Source organism: Amblyomma americanum, chromosome 5 (genome assembly GCF_052857255.1).
Source record: "Amblyomma americanum isolate KBUSLIRL-KWMA chromosome 5, ASM5285725v1, whole genome shotgun sequence".
Classification (NCBI taxonomy): Eukaryota; Metazoa; Arthropoda; class Arachnida; order Ixodida; family Ixodidae; genus Amblyomma; species Amblyomma americanum.
Window position 1 is genome coordinate 10,182,048 of NC_135501.1, and position 17,193 is coordinate 10,199,240.

Consider the following 17,193-nt stretch of genomic DNA (forward strand, 5'->3'; position numbering starts at 1 on the left):
AATGTGTGCTGGTGACCAAGCTTACAAAAAAGGTATTAAATTCCTCTGCTAGCGCCGCTCCCTTAATGACTGTATTGTTCAATATAATTTCATTAATATTTTCCTTCACAGGAACTCTATTTAGCAGTAAATTAATTTTTTTCCATATATGTTCAGATTTTGGGGCACTAGCAACATCAAAGTAGTTACATAAATAATCCTGTTTTGCCTTCCGCAGCCTAGCATTTGTTTTGTTTCTGTGCTTTTTAAAATTTTCCCAGTCTTTCAGATTGCGAGAGTTCAGGAACCTAGTAAATAGCCTTTCTTTTTTTCTTATTAGTTGCAAACAATCGTTATCGATCCAATGTTTTCAAACTTTTCATCTTTTTTTGCAAGTTTTCATTGGAAATGAACTTGAGTATGCATCAATGAAGAATACTTAATAAGCACCATCGGCGGTCGGGGAGCTATACACTGGTTCCCAGTTTACCGCACAAAGGTTTGTGCGAAGTGTGTTCAAAGTTTTTTTCTTTAATCTCTTGGAATGCTTTAATTATATCGGCTCCGTCCGTGTGTTTCCGTAGCGTTTTTTTTTGTCAGTAAGAAAATAGGCAAGTGGTCACTTAAGGCGGACCTGATAACGCCACCAAAAATTTCGTGTTCAGGTATGTTTGTGACAAAGACATCCCATAAGGTACACGGCGTTGTTGTTTTGCGTGTAGAGTCTTTGATCACATTATGACAGAAGTGCGATAGGAGTATGATTTCTAAGCACTGCTCAGTGTTGGATTTAGTCATCAGGTCAATATTGAAATCACCACCCAAAAACAAGTTGAGGTTGTTATTGCTTGCACAGTTAAGGATGTCTTCAAGGTGACTAAGAAAAGAGTCAACTACTTCATTAGGAGGACGACTCATGAAAGCTATAAGATACCTTTGACTTATGGCAGTAAGGCACTGTACATCATCGGAAACAATAGAAAACTGATCAAACACATCACACTCTACATTTTGTTACGTGTAACCACAGACCGCCACCACCTTTCCGAGTTCGATTCAGACGAAATGTATTGCACCTGTCATCAGTGCTATTATAATACTCTGAATGAAGCCAAGTTTCTGTAAGCATTAATACCTCAAAATCGAAGTTAAATTTTTTAGTAGAATATTGAGTAAATCTTGTTTATTTCGCACTGCTCTTATATCCAGGTGAAGTTGAGTTGAGTGGTTGTAAACTACTTATATGCAGGTGAAAGCACTCAATTCCATTAATGTTCTCATAGACAGCAATGTGGTTTACTTCATGAGGCTCCATCGCCATTCCTGATGACGGCAAAGATCTAGGCTGCATATTGATGCGGTCACACTACATTTTCAACATCTTGCTCGTTTCTTATGTGGATTACTCTTGACGCTTCTTCTTCGCGAGCGAAAATCTTTCCGTCCCTTGCCCACACAAATTTCCAACCACAGGCTTTCTTTCTTTCGACAGCTTTAAACATCAGCTTCTTCAGCGTCGGGCAAAGATGTTCATTTAAATATATAGGGTTTTCATCTGACCACCCAATGTCATTTGTGGAAAGCCTAACCTTTCTTGCCCTCTGGAGCACTGAGTCACGTTTTGATCGGTGCTTTAATTGCACAATTATGTAAGGAACTGCATTTTCATTTCGAGTTTTAACCCTGTGGCTGACTTCAATGTCATTTGCAGTCACGGGCTCATTCAAAGCAGTGCCGATGGGACTTAGTATTGTGACAATATTCTCATCTTTTTCTTCCTTAATCCCTTTAATTTTTAAGTTGCGGTTTCGAGAGTACTGTTAACTTGTGAGAATTCTGGTTTCATGATCATCAAGTTGTTTCTTTGCATTTCGGTATTCATTCTTCAAAGCATCGTTTTCTTTCTTCAGTGCTTTGTTTTCTTTCTCTAGCAGCTCATTTTGGTTGTTCGTCTGCTCATATTGTTGGTTTAAAAATTCAAGGCTCGCTTTCACTTCTTTTAGCTCCGTTTTCAGCTACTGCTGTATCTGTCTTTTGAATTCTTTCATTTCTTTCCTTAGCTGCTCTTTCAAATCGCGTAGCTCGCTATCTATGTTATCAAGCTCTGTTTGGTGAAGTACCATGTACCAAAGTTTGTTGAAGCACCATGTATACACTAGCACTTCGGTCCGATTAAAGCGCTGGAAGTGATGGCGTGGTAAGCATAATCAGATGTGGGCTTAAGACATAAATCCAGGTGTCATAACAGCGCAGACAAGAAAAGGACTAGGAAGGGATACTACGGCACGGCTTCCTCGTCATTGTCTTGTCTGCGCTTTTGTTTCACGATGAATTACCAACAACCCCGTTCACCCGTCTTAGCATAAATCAAGAGAATTCGAATGGAAACATTATGGTTCCAGTAAAGATTTTTCTTCTTTCTTGCTCTCCTTCGCTAAGCTTCTCTCTCTTCTTCGTAAGTCCCGTCTTCCTGCTTCGCCAAATAAACCTCTCGAATTGGCCGGATTAACTGAGAAAACTGATTTAATTATACACTTGATGACAACAATAAAATATACAGTGCACTTAAAATGATGACAGCCGCATGGATACAGAATAACTGAGCTGGGCCGCCCTTGGACTTAGGACAGTCCGTCGTCCTAAGCGAGCATGCGGGAGGAAGTCCGTCTCATACCGAGCTCGGGCCTCCACTTCCGCCCCGCTCAGAGCTCGTGGCCGTCACAGGGTTTCTTCCCAAAAGCAATCTTTCGGCACTCCCACATTCCCAACGTCACTTTCCCCCAGATTTCTGAGAATGGATGTATCGCAGACGGGGCTGGGACGCCGACGCGTCTGGGCCTCGGTCCGCCATGTCAGGAAACCCATTCCCGCCGAGAAGCGTAAATTTACGACCAGTGGCTCCGAGGTTCAGCAAAGAAAAGCGCGAACCCAGCCACCTAACAAACACGCGGGGTGTGGTTCGCCGAAGGCGTTTGGAGACCCGTGCCCTAAATGATGCGCGAAGCGCCGTCTATGGAGACACATGGTGCCTCCCATGTCAGTGCGAGAACAAGACCCTGCACACTCATGCTCTCTCTACGCAAAGTCGGAGCTGACCCGCGTTAACAAACACATCGAAAGCCGGGTGATGAACGCGCGGACCGTGTCGCCTAAGGGGCCCGGCCTCCGCTCGGACCGACAAACAAAAGACGAACCGAAGTTCCCCCGTGGAGGCGCGTGGCCTATCGGCCACGCGGCTCGGGGGTGCAACTGTACAGAACGCGACTGCGAACCACAAACCAAAAACAAAAGTTTTCCCCGAAGACGCCTGGCGTCTTGGCGACGCGGCCTCGGGGGTGCAAATGCAAAAAAAAAAACATACAAGCAAGAGACGCGAACAAGCTGAAGCGCACGACGACCTTACACGCCCCTTCTAAGATCGTTGCAACAGCCTCACTGGTTTTTGCACACGATACGTAATATAATTAAAGGTCGTCGTTAGCACTACCATAAAGTTCAGAATGCAAGTGTTACATAGAAACTATATGGTGTCGCGTTACATAATACACAAAAACAGTCGCCACATGCGAGGCGTACAAAATGACACCATGCAGACACATCTCACGAAAACAGCCCCTGAAGTGGTCCCTATGCTTGCCCTCGGAAACCACAGGTGGCGGCAGCTATTTCTGGTGTTCAGCTCGAGACTCCGTCCCCGCGTGAACGAGGCAAGCGTGACTGCGTCAGCATTCGCGTGAGCGGTTCCTTTCCTGTGAGTTACCGTCACGCTGTATCGCTGCAGGACCAACGCCCATCGAGCTTGCTTTGCGCCGGCTGGCTGGCTGGCTGGAGGTGAGATAGGCAAGGGGGTTGTGGTCGGACACGACATGCACGCGTGCTCCGTATACCCACGTGTCAAACCGACGGAGCGCCCAGATGACAGCAAAGGCCTCCCGCTCGATGGTTGCCCATCTCATCTGCGTTTCGTTGAACCGGTGGCTCGCAAACGATATGGGCAGCTCCCTGCCCGAGTCACTCATTTGCGCCAAGCAGGCTCCCGCTGCAAACGCCGACGCATCCGCGAAAAGCCAATACGGCTTCTCAGAGTCGGGAGTCGAAAGCATCGTCGCCGTGCAAAGTGCCGCCTTTAGTTTACTGGAAGCCTCGTCTGCCTCTTGATTCCAGGGAATACAATTCGGCGCTTTCTTTCCCGTTAGCGCGGTGAGGGGCCTAGCGATTTCCGCGTAGCTTTCGACGTAGTCTCTATAGTAACCGCAGAGCCCTAGTGCACTCCTCATGTCGCGTTTTGTGCGAGGTATCGCTAACTCACTGATGGCTGCAACCTTTTCGGGGTCAGGTCCATGCTGTCCCGATCCCACGACGTGCCCCAGGTATCTGATGTGCTTTGAATGCCGCCTTGCGCAGAGCGCTGAGCACCGTTCGAAGGTGATCAAGGTGTTCCTCCCATGTTCTGGAGAAAACTGCTATATCGTCCAAGTACGCGCAAGCATACTCTTGGTGTACTCTCAGCAGATCGTTCATGGCTCTTTGAAATGTCGTGGCGGCGTTTTTCAATCCAAACGGCGTGACGCGCCATGCGAACTGTCCGATATGGGTAACAAAGGCTGTTTTCTCCTGGCTTTCTTCGGCTAGTGGGATCTGCCAATACCCTCGTTTGAGGTCTATTAGGGCAATGAATTCCGCACCACCTACGCGAAAGATTAGTTCCTGTTGACGTGCCATAGGGAAAGCGTCGTCTACGGTTGCCGCGTTTAAGGTCCTGTAGTAGACACAAAGCCTGAGTGAGCCATCCTTCTTAGTGACGCACACGACGGGGTGGGCGAACGCACTCGATGCTGGGTATATTAGCCGTAAATCTAGGAGCTCATCTACCTGTCTAGCTACCTCCTTCTTAAGGAGCTCTGGCACGCGATACGCATACCACTTTTTCGGGCTGTAGCCCTCCCTGCGTTGTATCTTATGTTCTCCGATGCGCGCCCGTCCTGGCAGCCCCTGAAACACATCCTCGTATGAATCAAACAGCTCGCGTATCTGCAGATCTCTGGCTGCAGTCAAATGCTGCGTCGCGCTGGCGGGCAGACCGCCACTGAGCTGCTCTACAGGCCGCGTGAGTGGTGTGATAGGGACTCGGTCTGTTGCTCGGCGGTCGGACCTCATTTGGCACCCATGACAGGTCCGACAAGGCTCGTCGATATCCTCATTGACTCCTGGCCAGCTGAAGCTCATCTTAATTCTGTTTGCCGTTTTCCTCTTCCCGAGGTGCCCTCCCCTCGGGGACTCATGCGCCAGAATCATTACTTCCCTTCTCCTTTCCCTCGGCAGCACTAGCTGCTCGTAGAGTATGCCGGCAATTTTGTCTTTGTGATAGAGCAGCCCGTCCCGCACGAACATCCCGTGACTGTCCGCTGTGCCCTGTCGCCAGGCATCGGCCAGGCTCTCGTCCGACCGCTGTGCATCGCGGAATACCTCATTCTCTTGCGCTCTTGTTTCCTCGGGACACATCTCGCTCGCGGCCACGAGTACCTCCTCCGTTGTCTGGTCTGCCTCGGCGTTTGCCGGTGACTGAGGTTCCTCCTCCCCCCAGCTATCTGCGGCCCGTGCGTCGGCCACCTCCATTCTCTGGCCGGGGATCTCGTAAGAGTTGCTGCGCGCCTGTTCTAGTATGTGCCAAGCCTCGGCGGAGAGCAAGCAGTCAGCTTCTTTGGACGCCGGCTCCTTCGTCACGGCGCATAGCAGTGATGCGCTCTCTCTAACATGCCAATCCCGGCCTGCGGCTATGCTGAGTGGCACCCGAATTAGTCTCGCTACCACTCTAGCACTAAACGCGGCAACAAGCGTGATGTTTCCTACCCCCTCCATCAGGTTACTGGGTATAGCGCCCTCTTTAATCACCGTTATTTCTGCGCCGGTGCCAATTAGCGCCCTGAGAACCGCCTCGCCGCATCTCAAGTCGACGTACTCCAGAGAGGCCAGTCCTTTCGTATTCATGGGCTCCGCACTGGACTGAATGCCCACGGTAGCCCTCTGCCCGGGTGTAGCTATACCTACGTCTCCGTAGCTGTCCGCGGCGCTATCTTTGCCTTCAGCTACCCTGTTTACACTTCTCTTCTGCGTGTTCCCATTTCCCTGGTTTTTAGGGCACGACCGGGCAAAATATGCGCCATTGGAAATAAAGCATGCCGAGGGCCTCGAAGCATGCGTCTTTTCCCGCGAAGCTGGGACCGACTTTTGAAAAGGTGCTGGTTGGTGGGCCACAAAGGGGCTTTTGGCCGCCAATATTTGTTTCTTTCCCGAGCCTTTACCCTCACAGTCCTTGAACGCCTCCACTAGCTTCGCTATTTCGTGAGGCTTCACCCAGCTGTCTCCTTCCTCTCGCTTGACATATTTGTGTGCCTCGGTGCTCAACGCCTGCTTCATCTGATCTGCCACGTTCAGGGAAACTAGGTCCTCGAGCGTCTTAATTCCCCGCGCCGACATGTAAAAAGCATGGTAGCTCTCAATGCGCGACGCGAAGTGTTGCCAGGTCTCGTTTCGCCCTGGCAGGGCACTACGGAACTGCCTGAGGTAGTCGCCCGGGAACAGTCGGAGCTCGGACAGAATGGTCTGTTTTACCCGATCGTAGCTGTCGAGCTCTTCGGTAGAGAGTTTTGAGAAAAGGTGCGGGATTCTTACGCTTACTAAAGGCAAAAGTAAATGGCTCTTAACCTCGTCCGGCACCTTATAGGAGCGAAAAATGCCCTCGACTCCCTCAAGCCATACCGGCACTTCTGGATCCGTCGGAATGGGAGTCAGCAAGCTCTTTAGACGTTTAGCGAAATACGCTAATGTTTCTTCGCGCGTCTGCCGCCCACCCGCCTGCGAGCCCTGTCGTGAACCGGTTTGAAACTCCAACTGCCGGGTTCTTTCTCGCTCGATAAGTAGCGTGGTTTTCCTCAACTCCAGCTCCACCTCCAGCCGTCGCATGGCCGCATTTGAATCTGCAGCATCACCTGCCCCCTTTGCTGCTCCCGTCGCACTTTCTGTTCCCAGCACTTGATCCATACTCGAATATGTGCTGTGGCTCTCAGTCTCGTCTGTACTCAGTTTTGCCACAACTGCACCGCTACGCAGTATCATGCAAAAGGCCCGTGACTCGCCTTGACGCCTTAATTCCGCGTCAGTGGATTCCGAGGACCAGTAGAAGAACCACTCACCTTACTACAGGAGTAGCATGCCCTGTAGTCCCCGACACCCGCGTCTGATGCGCTTGCATTTCGCTCTCAGGCCGATTTTAGGCACAGTCCCGTCCTTTGCCGTCCGTAGCTCTCGTTGCTTTCCGTTGCCGCCGCTTGATGTGAGGCTCGGCAACAGTGAAAGTACACCGCTAGTCCGTCAGCGGCCAATGTGCCTCTTGTGGTATGGTGGCACCGCTGCTCGATCCGTTGAGTTGGAACTCTGCGGCTGCTGTAACTCTAGTCCGTCAGCGCTGATGTGTGGATCCGTTGACACACAAAGATGCGGTTGTTCCGTCCGTCGACCGCTGCTCTAGGAGTCGACCGGCTGCTGCGAATTCGGTCGCTAGGCACTGGTCTGCCTTTCCGTTGACGCGTTCAGCACCGCTGGCTCGGTCCGTTGGCCGCAATGCTGGACGACTTTTGCTGCTGTCCTCTTCCCGCGGAGACGTTTCTCAGGCACGGTACATCGGCCCGGTCGTCTTCGTTCTCGAAAGGTTTGAAGGTCGCCGAAGTCTGACAGAAAACGGTGATCCTGTCGGCTGCGCCTGTAAAGATTTTTCTTTCTTGCTCTCCTTCGCCTTCCTCTCTCTCTTCTTCGTAGGTCCCGTTTTCCTGCTTCGCCAAATAAACCTCACGAATTGGCCAGATTAACTGAGAAAACTCGTTTAATTATGCACTTGATGACAACAATAAAAAAATACAGTGCAGTTAAAATGATGACAGCAGCATAGGTACAGAATAACTGAGCTAGGACGCCCTTGGACTTAGGACAGTCCGTCGTCCTAAGCCAGCATGCGGGAGGAAGTCCTTATCCTACCGAGCTCCGGCTTCCACTGCCGCCCCGCTCAGGGCTCGCGGCCGTCACAGGGTTTCTTCCCAAAAGCAATCATTCTTTCAGCACTCCCACATTCCCAACGTCACTTTCCCCCAGATTTCTGAGAATGGATGTATCGCAGACGGGGCTGGGACGCCGACGCGTCTGGGCCTCGGTCAGCCATGTCAGGAAACCCATTCCCGCCGAGAAGCGTAAATTTTCGACCAGTGGCTCCGAGGTTCAGCAAAGAAAAGCGCGAACCCAGCCACCTAACTAACACGCGGGGTGTGGTACGCTGAAGGCGTTCGGAGACCCGTGCCCTAAATGATGCGCGAAGCGCCGTCTATGGGGACACATGGTGCCTCCCATGTCAGTGCGAGGACAAGACCCGGCACACTCATGCTCTCTCTACGCAAAGTCGGAGTTCACCCGCGTAAACAAACGCATCGAAAGCCGGGTGATGAACGCGCGGACCGTGTCGCCTAAGGGGCCCGGCCTCCGCTCGGACCGACAAACGAAAGACAAACCGAAGTTCCCCCGCGGAGGCGCGCGGCCTCTCGGCCACGCGGCTCGGGGGTGCAACTGTACAGAACGCGACTGCGAACCACAAACCAAAGACAAACAAAAGTTTTCCCCGAAGACGCCTGACGTCTTGGCGACGCGACCTCGGGGGTGCAAATGCAAAAAAAAAAAAAAAACATGCAAGCAAAAGAGACGCGAACAAGCTGAAGCGCATGACGACCTTACAGTTCCCAAATCTACCGAAAGAAATTTAGTGTGAAGATTTAAGCTGTAAAGATTACGGCAGCAGCCTTTTAAAATACAGGAGTTTAATACTGAAATGTAGGCCACAGAAGACGATGACTGGAGGAACGAATGCTTCAATGAAGAAAGCATTACGGGAGCAATCAAAGGGAAATGCTCAGTGATGTTGATGACAGATGCGTTACGGCAAGTTTGTTCATGACAGTGCGCCAGTATACATCATCATCATCATCATCATCATCATCTGACTATGCACACTGCAGGGCAAAGGCCTCTCCCATGTCTCTCCAATTGCGCTTCTTTCTTGTTGTCTCCTTTCTCCTGTGAACGTCTCAGAAATCCAATTAACCATGTCCTTTGCCAGCGGCTCCCACCCTATGCCTGCGGACGTCTTAATCTCATGCGCCCAACTTTCTGCCGCCCCCTGCTACGCTTGCCTTTTCTTGGAATCCACTCTGTTACTCTTAAGGAGAAGCGGTTGTCTTGCCTATACATTACATGCCATGTCGAAGCCTATTTCTTCCTACTGATGTCGACTAGGATGTCATTAACTCGCGTTTGATCACTTAGCCACTCTTCCGTTCTCATAGCGTTAAACCTATCATTTTTCTTTCCATGGCCCGCTGCGTTGTCCTTAGCCTGAGCTGAACCCTTTTCATGAGCCTCCGCGTTTCAGCCCCGTAGGTTAGCACTGGTAAGATACAGCTATTGTGTACTTTTCCTTTGAGGGATATTGGTAAACTGTCAATTATGCCCTGAGAGAACCTGTCATATGCGCTATACCCCATTCTTATCCTTCTAGTTATCTTCCTCTCATGATACGGATCGGCGGTAACTACCTGCTCTAAGTAGACATTTACCTCTTCCAGCACCTCGCTACTAGTTGTAAACTGCTGTTCGCTTGCTAGACTGTTGAACATTACCTTGTTTTTGTGCATGTTAATTTTTATACCCACCATTCTGCTCTGCCTGTCTAACTCATTGATCATGCTTTGCAGTTCACCCCCTGAGTGACTCATCAAGGCAATGTCATCAGCGAATTGAGAGATTATTTAGGTATTCTCAATTAACTCTGATCCCTAACTGTTACCAATTCAGGCCTCGGAATACCTCCTGTAAACAGGCGGTGGAGAGGAATGGCGAGATCGTATCTCCCTGCCTCACGCCCTTCCTTGTTGGAATTTTATTGCTGACTTTGTGGAAGATTATGGTACTTGTGCAAATGCTATAGTTATCTTTCACTATTTTTACACAAGACGCTTCTACACACTTATCCCGCCATGCCTGCATGACTGAAGAGGTTTCCGCTGAGTCAAGTGCTTTCTCGTAATCACTGGTTATATTCAGCGCATTTCTCTATCACCTGATTGATAGTGTGAATATGACCTATTGTGGAATATTCTTTACGAAAGCCCGCCTGATCATTTCGTTGATTGAAGTCTAAGGTTGCCCTGACTCTATTAGCGATTACCTTAGTAAACATCTTGCAAACAACGGGCAGTAAGCTGATCGTTCTGCAATTTTTCAAGTCCTTGGCGTCTCCTTTCTTAAGAATTAAGGTGATGGTATCGTTCTTCCAAGCTTCTGGTATGGTCGAGGTCATAAGGCTTTGCGCATACAGGGTGACGGGTTTTTCTAGCACAATCTCCCCTCCGTCCTTCAACAGATCTGCTGCTACCTGTTCCTCAACAGCTTCCTTCCTCATTTGCATTGCTCCTAATGCTTTCTTTACTGCCACGCAGGGGGGCGTCTGCAGCGTGCAGACGTTGGTGAGTGGCGACACCAGGGGTTCCCGAGCATCCGCAGAGAGGGGATGTCCCTTGCGGACAGGAGCACCCGCGCACCCACGGACCCGAGCACCCGCGCTTAGCAGGGCGTGGCATCGCCATGTCCAGGGAAAGGGGAATCCTGGTAGCTGAGCCGACGGCGAGCGTTTGGACCTTTAAAGGGGTCCCGAAACACATTTTCTGTGCACTATTTCGACTGTTTGGTTGCATAGTATGAGTTATAGTGATGCTATTAGCATCGGTCGTACTGCCTGCCGTTTTTGATATTTTAATTAGCTCGCAAAAAACAAAGTCGTGGCACTGACGGTGTCACCATACAGTGGCGCGGTTTTTAGCAGCGGATATGACATCACTTAGTGGGAGCTTGATGATTGGACAAAGAGTAAATATACTGCAAATTGTGTTACTAACTAGAGAGACATTTTTTCAAGTTTTTGTATTTTATATTACGTTAACAAAACCAACTTTTTTGCCCTAGATAAAAGCACTGTAAAGCAAGTAAACCAAAAATACGCCACTAGAGGCTCTGTATACTTTTTGCATTGAAGGACTTAGCGCCTCTCTGTAAACATCCTACGACCTAGCACTCAACACTTATGGCTTCTCTCTATGTATCTGAAAGCGGCTTTGCAGAATCGATCCGATCGAGCCATTGCACTCTATGGGTGCGTTCCAATTCTCCAGACGTCCGACAAGACGTCTAGTGAGACGTCTAGGAAGCCGTCTATATGTCCTTATATTGGAACTTGTCTACTGCTCACGCCGCCTCGCGGCATATAAATGTACTAAAGCTTATGAACAGTTGTACGATAATTTTTCTCGAACTGAGCAATAACGATCAATACAAACGTGTTTTCAACAAGTTTGCCCATCTTTTCTGCAACAACATTGAGCGTAAATCGGACTGGTGGATGCGCCTATCGGTCAGTCTACTTGTAGCAGACGGGGCCGCTCTCCGAAGACGACGCTAAAGACATATGGGATTATTCTTTTATTATTGATGCTAAACTGTATATGCTCCTCGAACGTGCTGGTCCAGACGGTCCTGTATACATACGAAAGAATACGAACGACTGTAATCAATATGCGCGAAATGCGATACGGCTAATATACACTGCAACAGGAAAACACATGCCTTCAATTAAACCTGATGTCTGCAGTACGTGGTACTCGGCGACGGCTAGAAACCTAAAGACAACAGCGAGCTTTAATCCTGCAAAGACTAAAATCAATTCGCAACATGCCGGTGCGTTTGTTCTGAGACTGTAGAGATTAACAAGAATGTACGCGAAAGAAGATGCAACTAATACAGCAACAGAAAAACACATTTGTTAACCGTCACGCCAGCCATCTTAACGCCCGTCGAGGAACCCAACGACGGTGACGAGTTTTAATCCCTAAAATCATCATGCTAATTAAGATCCGGCATCGTCATATGCCGGATCACGTAGACTACGTAAACATATCTACAGCGTCCGGTGCGGTAGCAAAGCTCTCAACCGCACGATTTTCTCCTGCGTGATTAACTGCTAGGAATCGCACGTCCACGAAGTTTAATTAGCCACTAGTTTGCTTACCAAATAACATAATGGAATGACTCACATTTTTCCTTTCCTATACTCCGGGTAAAGTCCGACGCCCGCAAGAGCACGACTCGCTCATCCGCGTACATCAGCTCCGCCATCTTTAGACGGCAAGTTAGCCTGCATCGATATAGACTTCGGCGAAGCAGTTATCTTATCGGCTTCGTCAGGAATGGAACGCGTCCCAAGATGGCGGCTGTCCGGCTAGACGTCTAAGTAGCCGTCTACTCGGAGGTATTGGAACGCACCCTATAAATGTTCGTTTCGGTCCCAAGGAAGGATGCGTTCGTTTCACATTTAGCAGGCAGTGCGCATCAAGTTTGTGGAGAATCAACGGGCGGCGGTGCTAGATGGCGCCACGTTCCCGTCAACAGTGCGCGCTCCTTGCTCGCCGTGATTAACCAGCGCGCTAGGAGCGACGGGCGATGGTTGGCGGTAAGCAGCAGCGGTACATGCTATGCTTAAGATGTTTGTCATCTTGCGCAGGCTGTCACACCGTCGCAGTTTCTCGCGCTCGAGTTCGGATCCATAAGTAATTGGGAACGTCACTGATCAGTGTTTCCTTCTGCGCCGTCGACGTGACGATGAAGCATCGCTGGGTCAGCTGGGCGTTCACATGGTTGTTGTAACCATGCAAACGGCGCAGCCAGCCTTGGCGTGAACGAGATACAGAGAACAGGCAATCATGAAGTGCAAACTTCCGCCACGTGCTCAGATAGGCTGTTTTGATTGGTCACACTGTGTGCCGGGAGACTGAAATGGGAATGGGAAGCTGCGCGAAAATCGAGCTGTGGGCAGCATTTTGTTTGCTTGTTTTTTTAAATTTCTTCATTGAATAACTCCCGTTCCTATGCATCGATTCTCCCAATTCTTTTTTAATCAGCATCTGTGTGACATAAAGAACCCATCTGAAGTGTAACCCTCATCCGTTCAAGCGGTGTTTCACAGCCCCTTTAAGGCCCCTCGGCGGGGGCAACACACCACTTGGCCCCAGCTTCCTGTATACGGCACCTCCGGCCTGACCCGACCCGGGGAAATAGGCAGTCGCTTTTTTCTGTCCTCCCCTCCATCTTTAAATTTCCTACCTTCTTTCTCCCAACTCTCCTGTCTCCTCCTTCTTTCTTGGTTTTTCCTTTTTTTCTGGCGGCTAGGGTTAACCTTTTGTGGCGAACTACCCTGGGTATCGTCATATTTGGTCATAGTTGCGGTGTACAGCTGGCGTGGGCAGGACTTGCTTGCAAGTTACTGTCCCGTCCGCTTGTTGGGCTCCGTGGTGGGCGGCTGGCACCGTGACTGAAAAACTGAATTTTTTTAAGGCTCCCCTCCATTCCAAACCTGATCACTCTCTAAAAAGAGGGCTGAACGATGAAGAGTTTTCCAAAAAAAGTGTTACTCCCAATATTTCAGGTTATTCATAGCAAAGCTGAAGAAAAACAAGCAAGACTGACTTCCCCGCTCCTGGTAGCAAAGTACGTGACAGATACCTTGGGCCTTGGATACAAGGTATCGAAAATGGCAAGTGGCGACTTACTGCTCGAACAACGTGACACCGTCCAGCACTCGAAACTTGCAAACATTGTATCGATAGGGGAGATTCCTGTCTCCATCATGTCACACCGATCTTTGAACACAGTCCGAGGCGTCATATCTGAAATTGATCTTGTTTACCTCTATGAAAAACAAAGGCTTGAAGGCCTTGCCGACCTAGATGTCATAAATGTTGAGTGGATAAAGATCCGGAAGGATAACAATGAAATAGACACGAGACACCTGATCCTCACTTTCAACACCAACACACTACCTGAAAGCATTGAAGTCGGGTACCTGAAAATAAATGCAAGGTTATATATATACCCAACCCACGCAGATGTTTCAATTGCCAGGGGTTCGGCCACGGCTCACAGAGTGGTCGCGGCCGCAAAACTTGCGCGAAATGCTCTTCAAAAGATCACCTATCAGATGAATGCGTGCCGCACCCGCAGTGCACAAATTGTGAAGGAGATCATGCTGCATACTCCAGGGCTTGTCCGTCCTGGAAGAAAGAAAAAGAAATAATTACTCTGAAAACCACTGAAAACATTTCTTTCAAGGAAGCAGGAAGGCGATACGCCGAAACAAAAAGATTCTTCTTCACTGTAAAAACAAACTTCACTGATGTGGTGCGTGGGCGCGGGGCACCCCACCAGGCTTCGGCACCTGTCCAGGCCGCACGCAGTGGGCCTATGGCAGGGCCATCCGCGCCTCCTTGTAGAGTAGCTAACACTATTCCGCCAACCTCAAAGCAGGCTGCGCCGACCCCCGGGTCAGTGGGCCTCAAGACCTTTTCCCACAGGCCTTGGTCTAACTCAAAAGTCAGCGTGTGTTCTGCACGGTCGTCCAGCGCCTCTGTAGAGGCGATGGACACGACCCAGGGTAGCCCCGTGTCGTCCACGTCGAACGGACGGCGGAGCTCCTTGGATCAATAAAAAAATTTGAGGCTCCGAGTCACGGGGCTAAATCAAACTAGGTTTATCTGCACACACGGACGCAACATAAAGATGGCTTTCATAATACACTGGAACTGCAGAGGTCTTTTGAATAACTATAAAGACATAAAAGTCAATTTAAACACAATTTCCCCTATTGCTTTATGTGTGCAGGAAACCAATTTACGCCCTCAGCACACAAAGGTGCTAAAGAAATATACTCTCTTCCGCTGTGACCGAGAGGGTCGAGCAGACTCTCGGGAGGCGTAGGCATCATTGTGCAACCTGAAGTAGCAGCTCGCGATATCAAACTGAAAACTAGATTCGAAGCCGTAGCAGCCACGGTGGTTGCTTACAAAACCATTACACTTTGTTGCATATATCTACAACCATATCTCGAAGTAGCACAACATAAATTAGAGAACCTTTTAGAACAGTTATCGGAGCCATACTTGATAGTTGGTGATTTTAATGCACACTCTTGTTTCGGGGGCAGTGAGAAAGCCAATAGGTCATTGAGTATTTTATACTATCTAACAATATTTGTTTACTGAACACCGGTAAACCTACGTACTGCTCTCCTAGCTCAGGAAAAATGAGCGTTTTAGATTTGTCTTTTATTTCTCTATCAGTTTTCAGCGATTTTAAATGGTTTTAGACGTTAAAACAGTAGAAAACTGAGCTAGTTGGTTCATTCTTTTTGGTGGGAACAGCCGAAAAAAACCAAAACGCAGACACAGAAAGGAACACACAGAACGTAGACGAGGCTGACTGTCAACTAAAATTCTTATTGGAAAATCCGCGCTTTTTGTTTCCTTGTCAAAAAGATCTTGCTTTTATCTCCCGTGGGATTCGTTCAAGAAGGAAATTTCTTTTCTTGATAGAGAGATGGATGGTGTGCTGACGCACCGCTGTCCTGTTTCCCGTATCGCCAATGCCTCAAGGATCTCACGTGTCAATTTGTCTGCATACCTTTTCATGACTTGAACTTCATGCAACTTGGGCTCACACTTGCGCACTTGTTTGCCTTTTTTTGTTTTCTTTACAATCTCTGCAATTCAGGGCTAGATTGCTGCTTGGGGCACCTGATAGCGATGATGCATGTTCTCTTATCCTATCATTAAGGCACCTTCCCGTCTGTCCTATATATTGTTTTCCACAGGCCAGAGGGATATTATAAACCACACCTTTGACACACTCGCTGAATCTTGTTCGGTGTGCGATCTGGCATTGCTGCTTCTTTTGCCTGTTGACTCGAGCACACATGCTCATTGCCTTGTTCGGTGCAGAGCAAACAACCCGGACCCCGTGCCTCTTGCCAATCTTCATGAGGTTGTGGGTCAATCCATGAACATACGGAACCACAGCTAATTTCTCCCTTTCAATGCCTTCTTCATGTCCACCTTTCCTTTCTTGCACTCCTTTCACTTTCCGCAGCAAGCTTTCAGCTACGCTGCTAAGCATCAGAACGGGATAGTCCGCATTTTTTAGCCTTTCGATCTGCCGCCGAAAACTTGTCTCCATCTGATGCTCACACAATTTCTTCAGAGCTGAAAAGAGCGCGGCACTCGATATTGCCCTTTTCACGGTCTTTGAATGGCTTGATGAAAAAGGGAGAAACTTTCTTCGCCCTAGGCTCGTACCTCCAACATAAGTGTCCGGGTTGGAATTCAAGGCGTAAGTCCAGGAATTGCAGCGAATCCTTGGCTGGAAGCTCGTGGGTGAATTTCAACTCTGGGTAGGTTTTGTGTGTTCCTTTCTGTGTCTGCGTTTTGGTTTTTTTCGGCTGTTCCCACCAAGAAGGTTTTAGACAACCCCTATGGAAGCGATCATCTTCCTGTTCAAATCTGCCTGTAATCCCCACCATCAGTCACCCTGACAAAACCACGGCGTTGGAAGCTCAATTGAGCAGACTGGCGACTTTTTAGAAAAGAAGCTGCATTATAAAATATTGCTTCAGAAAATCTTAATGGCAATGAAATAAACAAAAAGTTCACAAATTGCTTTCTTGCTGTCGGACACGTGGCTATCCCCCAATCTTAACGAATAGTACAACACAACCATAAAGTGTGGTGGACACGAGATTGCAAGGAAGCAAAGAAACAACAAAATAAAGCTGGGGGTATATTTCGCAGATACCCCACGCAAGAGAACCTTATAAACTTAAAAAAAAAACAAGAGCTAAAGCTCGGTACATACGTCGCAATGTCGAAAAAGCATCATGGCAAATCTTCGTTTCCTCCATAAACAGCCATGTTTCGTCGAAAACATTGTGGTAGGCAGTGCACAAACTGGTACACCCCGTTCACGGTCCCTCTTCTGACAGCCCTGGTGTACAAACAAATATAGAACACCAAGCAGATATATTAGGTGAACATTTTGCTGCTGTATCTAGTTCCTTTCATTACACAGACTCATTATTAAAATATAAAAACACGGCCGAAAAAAAAAGACTGCCAACAGCGGGGAATGCTCACGAACCATATTGCCACATTACTAACTCCTTTAGTGGCACCATACCGCGGCTAAACTGCATTTCCTGGCAGTTGGCAAGCCTTGAGCCATCTAGGGGCTAGATGCTTCGTC

General features: G+C 48.7%; 1 protein-coding gene across 1 annotated transcript in view; it reads right to left on the reverse strand.

Moving 5' to 3' along the window:
- Nucleotides 1-1,564: 1,564 nt before the first annotated feature.
- The window catches only part of LOC144132288 (uncharacterized), a 31,352-nt gene continuing 15,723 nt past the window's right edge, over nucleotides 1,565-17,193 (reverse strand). Inside the window, exons 2-3 of the mRNA XM_077664599.1 lie at nucleotides 16,807-16,935; nucleotides 1,565-14,174 (exon numbers count right to left, since the gene is read on the reverse strand). Of these exons, the coding sequence (XP_077520725.1) occupies nucleotides 4,312-7,095 (2,784 nt within the window). The 5' untranslated portion in view covers nucleotides 7,096-14,174; nucleotides 16,807-16,935 and the 3' untranslated portion in view covers nucleotides 1,565-4,311. The remainder of the gene's footprint in view (nucleotides 14,175-16,806; nucleotides 16,936-17,193) is intronic.